General features: G+C 45.4%; 1 protein-coding gene across 1 annotated transcript; it reads left to right on the top strand.

Annotated features, from left to right (window-relative positions):
• Positions 1 to 519: 519 nt before the first annotated feature.
• Positions 520 to 3,042, top strand: LOC142616656 (uncharacterized). Its single transcript, XM_075789461.1, has 4 exons — positions 520 to 827; positions 1,296 to 1,830; positions 2,134 to 2,292; positions 2,452 to 3,042. The coding sequence occupies exons 1-4, from the start codon at positions 520 to 522 to the stop codon at positions 3,040 to 3,042; spliced, it is 1,593 nt and encodes a 530-aa protein (XP_075645576.1).
• Positions 3,043 to 5,874: the final 2,832 nt, after the last annotated feature.

Below are 5,874 nucleotides of genomic sequence, written 5' to 3'. Positions count from 1 at the left end.
GGAAATTTGGACGTATTTGCATGGAGTCACGAAGATATGCCGGGCATACCATGCCAGGTAATCCAACACAAGTTGAAGACAGATCCCGAGAAGAAACCCGTCCAGCAGAAACGACGGGTCTTTGCCCCCGAATGAAACCAAGCAATCAAGGAAGAAGTTAATAGATTGTTGCAGGCAGACTTCATCCGAGAAGTTTACTATCCCGAATGGCTGGCCAACGTCGTGCTAGTGAAGAAAGCAAATGGAAAGTGGAGAATGTGTGTAGACTTCACGGACCAGAACAAGGCCTGCCCGAAAGATAGTTTTCCCCTGCCAAGGATAGATCAGTTGGTAGACTCTATGGCTGGACATAAATAACTAACATTCATGGATGCATTTTCAGGTTACAACCAGATAAAGATGGCTGAGGAAGATCAGGAAAAAACTGCTTTCATCACAAGCCAAGGACTCTACTGCTATAAAGTAATGCCCTTCGGACTAAAAAACGCAAGAGCAACGTACCAAAGACTGGTAAACAAGATGTTCAGCAAGCAGATTGGGAGGAATATGGAGGTATATGTGGACGATATGCTCGTCAAGAGCAAAGAAGAATTGACTCACCTGGACGACCTGGGAGAGACATTTAACACCCTCCGAAGGTACCAGATGAAGCTCAATCCTAGTAAGTGTGTGTTTGGAGTAGCTTCAAGAAAGTTTTTAGGGTTCATGGTATCCCAGAGAGGGATAGAAGCAAACCCAGAGAAGGTGCAAGCAATACTCAACATGGCATCACCCAAGACCGTCAAGGATGTCCAAAAACTCACAGGAAGGATAGCTGCGCTTAATAGGTTCGTCTCTAAAGCGACGGATAAATGTCTCCCATTTTTCAAAACATTGAAGCAAGCCTTCGCCTGGACTGACGAATGTGAGGCAGCTTTTCAAGAGCTGAAGCGTTACCTCGGTAGCCCGCCCATCTTGAGTCCCTCAAAAGCAGGGGAAAGCCTTTCTCTATACCTGGCGGCATCAGCCACGGCCGTCAGTGCGGCCTTAATTCGAGAGGAAGATAAGAAACAGCTCCCAGTTTACTATGTCAGCCAAGCCTTCCAAGGAGCAAAGGCCCGGTATCCCAGGATTGAGAAGATTGTTTTCGCCCTAATAGTGGCATCGCGAAAGCTACGACCATACTTCGAAGCACACCCTATCCTTGTAATGACGGATCAACCCATCAGGAAATCCATGAACAAGCCTGAAGCAGCTGGGAGAATGATCCAATGGGCAATCGAACTTAGCCAGTTCGACATCGAATACCATCCCAGAACGGCCATCAAGGCGCAAGCTCTGGCAAATTTCATAGCGGAGTTCACCCTTCCAGACGATGACGACGACAAAAACGAGGTGGAACGTTGGACGATTCAGACTGACGGATCGTCAACCCAAAAGAGGGGTGGAGTAGGGGTCATTATAAACACCCCCGATGGAGAAAAACTCCAAAATGGAGTCCAATTGAAATTCCCGGCAACCAACAACGAGGCTGAGTACGAAGGCATACTGACGGGATTGAGACTTGGCAAAGCCCTCGGGCTTAAGAACTTGCTTATTCAGAGCGACTCGAAACTGGCAATAGGGCAGATCAGGGAAGAGTATGAGGTGAAGGAAGAGAGGATGCAGAAATACCTCAAGCTGATTAAACATCTAGCTCGTGGGTTCGACAAGTTGGACTTCGTCCGAATCCCAAGAAACCAGAATGCAGCGGCAGACGAGGTCACAAAAATGGCCTCGTCCGAAGAAGAACCATTGAACAATGAGATTCTCATGGAGATTCAGAAGTACCCTAGCATCGAGGAAGTCCCGGTATTCCCTATCCAGAACATAGGTGGTTGGATGGCACCGATCATCTCATATCTTCAAGACGGGCATCTCCCTCATGACTCGATGGAGGCCAGGAAGATTAAAGCAAGGGCAGCTAGATTCACAATTTTGAATGATACCTTATACAAAAGAGGATTCTCCTTGCCTTATTTGAAGTGTATCGACGAGGAAGAAGCTAAGTACGTCCTCCACGAAATCCACGAGGGGATTTGCGGAGACCACGCTGGGCCCAGGTCCTTGGTAAACAAAGTTATTAGAACAGGATATTTTTGGCCAACTATGCAGGCAAACGCTACGGAGCTCGTCAAGAGGTGCGATAAGTGCCAGAGGTTCGGGAATGTCCAGAGGCTGCCAGCAGAAAAGATGACAACGATTACTTCCCCCTGGCCATTCGCACAATGGGGGATCGATATCGTCGGCCCATTACCCCTGGGAAAAGGACAGGTACGATTCTTACTCGTCGCTATCGACTACTTCACTAAATGGGTTGAAGCAGAAGCGATAGCGACGATCACAGAGGCGAGAACCCGTAGCTTCGTGTGGAGGAATATAATTTGCAGGTTCAGGATTTCGCAAACGATCATTTCAGATAATGGCTGACAGTTCGACAGCCAGGGATTTAGAAACTTTTGCTCGGGGCTAGGTATCAAGAATAAGTTCTCGTCACCTGGGCACCCACAGTCTAACGGGCAGACGGAAGTAACTAATCGAACGCTGCTCAGGATCATCAAAGCACGACTAGACGAAGCTAAGGGCGCGTGGCCAGAAGAATTTCCCAACGTATTATGGGCCTACAGGACAACCGCAAGAACCCCCACGGGAGAGACGCCTTTCAGGCTCACTTATGGCACTGAAGCAGTAATCCCAGTCGAGGTGGGCATGGCTAGCACCAGGCGAGAAGTATTCCGCGAGGAGAACAACGACGACCAGCTTCGAATCAATCTAGATTGCTTAGACGAGGTAAGGGACAAAGCCTCGAACATGACGATGAAGTACCAGCAGAAGATGACTGAATACTACAACAAAAGGGTCAGACTTAGAAGACTAGAAATTGGAGACCTCGTCTTACGTAAGGTGACGACTGCAACTGGAAACTCCGCCCACGGGAAACTCGGTCCCACTTGGGAAGGACCTTATAAAGTCGTGCACTACTCCCGACAAGGTAGCTATCACTTGGAGACCCTAGACGGATAGAAACTCCCACGACCTTGGAACATAGAACACTTGAAGAAATACCACCCACAGATGTAAATCGAGAATGTACCAATTCGTCAAAATTAATGAAATAATGTTCCAAATAATGTGTTCGTACAGGTACCAAGTCCCGGAGACCCAGAAAACAAAATCAAAAATAAAAAAAAATGCCTAAGTAATAAGATTCCGCGTCGACGGATGTACATTACTGACGAAGGGAAAATAAAAAAAATGCCTAAGTAATAAGATTCCGCGTCGACGGATGTACATTACTGATGAAGCCAAATCAAAAGCCTAAGTAATAAGATTCCGCATCGACGGATGTACATTACTGACGAAGGCAAAATCAAAAGCCTAAGTAATAAGATTCCGCATTGACGGATGTACATTACTGACGAAGGCAAAAAAAAAAAAAAAAAGCCTAAGTAATAAGATTCCGCGTCGACGGATGTACATTACTGACGAAGGCAAAATAAAAAAAAAAAGCCTAAGTAATAAGATTCCGCATCGACGGATGTACATTACTGACGAAGGCAAAAAAAAAAAAAAAAGCCTAAGTAATAAGATTCCGCGTCGACGGATGTACATTACTGACGAAGGCAAAATCAAAAAAAAAGCCTAAGTAATAAGATTCCGCATCGACGGATGTACATTACTGACGAAGGCAAAATAAAAAAAAAGCCTAAGTAATAAGATTCCACATCGACGGATGTACATTACTGACGAAGGCAAAATAAAAAAAAAGACTAAGTAATAAGATTCTGCATTGACGGATGTACATTACTGACGAAGGCAAAATAAAAAAAAAGACTAAGTAATAAGATTCCGCATTGACGGATGTACATTACTGACGAAGGAAAAAAAAATGTCTAAGTAATAAGATTCCGCGTCGACAGATGTACATTACTGACGAAAAAAAAATGCGCCTAAGTACAGAGGAAAGCTTAAGCAATGACGTTCCCACCGGATGAGCATACATTGAAGGTGAATGCAAAAAAAAAAAAAAAAAAAAAAAAAAATTTTGACACACAGGTGAACATGTCCAAGTAGATACGATATTATAAAATCCTAAAACCAAAGGCCATTGTTAAAAAAAAAACCCATAAACACTGGGCTAAAAATACACATGAAAATTTCTAGTTGTCCAGGAAATTAAGCCTGAAAAACGTGTCAGGCACCTCAAAAAAAAAAAAAAAAAAAAAAATTTGACACACAGGTGAACATGTCCAAGTAGATACGATATTATAAAATCCTAAAACCAAAGGCCATTGTTAAAAAAAAAACCCATAAACACTGGGCTAAAAATACACATGAAAATTTCTAGTTGTCCAGGAAATTAAGCCTGAAAAACATGTCAGGCACCTCAAAAAAAAAAAATAAAAAATTTGACACACAGGTGAACATGTCCAAGTAGATACGATATTATAAAATCCTAAAACCAAAGGCCATTGTTAAAAAAAAAACCCATAAACACTGGGCTAAAAATACACATGAAAATTTCTAGTTGTCCAGGAAATTAAGCCTGAAAAACATGTCAGGCACCTCAAAAAAAAAAAAAAAAAAAAAAAACTTCTTAATAACAGGTTCAAACACCCGGATCGGCATCGTCTTCAGCTGGGGCATCGAGGGCAAGGGCATCGAATACGCTGGCATCAGGAACGTCCCCAGGAGCTTCGGCGGCGGCGGTTTGGGCGGCCTCGTCAGCAGAGATCTCCTTGTCGACCTCCTCCATATCCAGCACCTCCAAATCTACCCCGGAAGGATGCTTGATGCAATACCTCCTCAACAGCTCGAACCCCTTAAAGTACCAGCTGAAGAGCACGGAGTTGTACTCTTCGGTCTGCTGGAAGCCCTCGATGGCCCTAGAGGCGATGACCTTAATTTTTTCCTTCGCGGCTGCGAGCTGCTCGTCCTTTTCCAGAACCAGCTGCTACTCAACCTTAAGATTGTCGCCCAGCTTTTTGACCTCGTCCTTGTATTGGTGAACGTCCTCCATCGCGGTTATTAGTTCCCTCTTCAGCTTCGAGTTCTCCATCTCCAGGACTTTGATCCGAGAAAGCGAAGACTCGACCTTGGCTTCCTGAGCTTGATACTCTGCTGAAAAATGGACGGCTTCCCCCAACACCTAGAAAAAAAAAAGGGGCATGCAAAAGACTAAATAAGAAAGGGAGGGGCATATATGTAAAGGCGTCATGAGAAACAAACAGGTTACCTGGACGAGTTTATGGATGTGACGACCCATCAACTCAGCTGGAATCGAACCTGAAAGCACCTTCAGGTCCTCAGCATTCACGACCCCATGAGCCCGATCCGTCGCCAACCTCTCGTTATCCCAAATAGTGGACGAGCCGGCGGCCTCCTTTCCTCTATCCAATGTACGAGGCCTCTTGGAAGCAGGTGTCGGGATTTCTTCTACCGAAGTGGCCGGAGAAGCCGTCCTCGTCGTCGTCTCGGCACCCGAAACCACGGGTGTGGTCGAGGCCGTCGGAGTAACGGAAGCAACTTTGCCTTTCACACGAACCACCTTCTTCCCGAGGTTCGACAAAGGTTCATCTTTCTTGGACCTCATTTTCTCATACATACCCTTGTTGAATTTCGTCGTCATCTCTGCGAAAGGGAAAGGTTCTATAAGAGAAAGAACAAATCAAACAAGTACAGCCTCAAGGTCGAGACCGACGAATTCAAAAGCTTACTCTTCTTTCCCTCGATGTCAAGGCTCCGCAAGACGTAGGGAGACGGATCGGGGCCAAGGTTATAGAAAGCGAGTGTCCTCGGGTCTACCAAGTCGTCCCAATTTTCAATGGACTGGGAATACGTGATGGCCGCCTCGAC

Source organism: Castanea sativa, chromosome 11 (genome assembly GCF_040712315.1).
Source record: "Castanea sativa cultivar Marrone di Chiusa Pesio chromosome 11, ASM4071231v1".
Lineage (NCBI taxonomy): Eukaryota > Viridiplantae > Streptophyta > Magnoliopsida > Fagales > Fagaceae > Castanea > Castanea sativa.
This window is presented reverse-complemented; position numbering and strand designations above follow the sequence as displayed.

What these genes read in the sequence shown, in the direction of transcription:
- LOC142616656 (XM_075789461.1), top strand. Translation starts at nt 520, where the DNA reads ATGTTCAGCAAGCAGATTGGGAGGAATATGGAGGTATATGTGGACGAT. An exon ending in CTAGCATCGAGGAAGTCCCG is followed by an intron (nt 1,831 to 2,133) that starts GTATTCCCTATC and finishes CCAACTATGCAG; the next exon opens with GCAAACGCTACGGAGCTCGT. An exon ending in TACCCCTGGGAAAAGGACAG is followed by an intron (nt 2,293 to 2,451) that starts GTACGATTCTTA and finishes AATGGCTGACAG; the next exon opens with TTCGACAGCCAGGGATTTAG.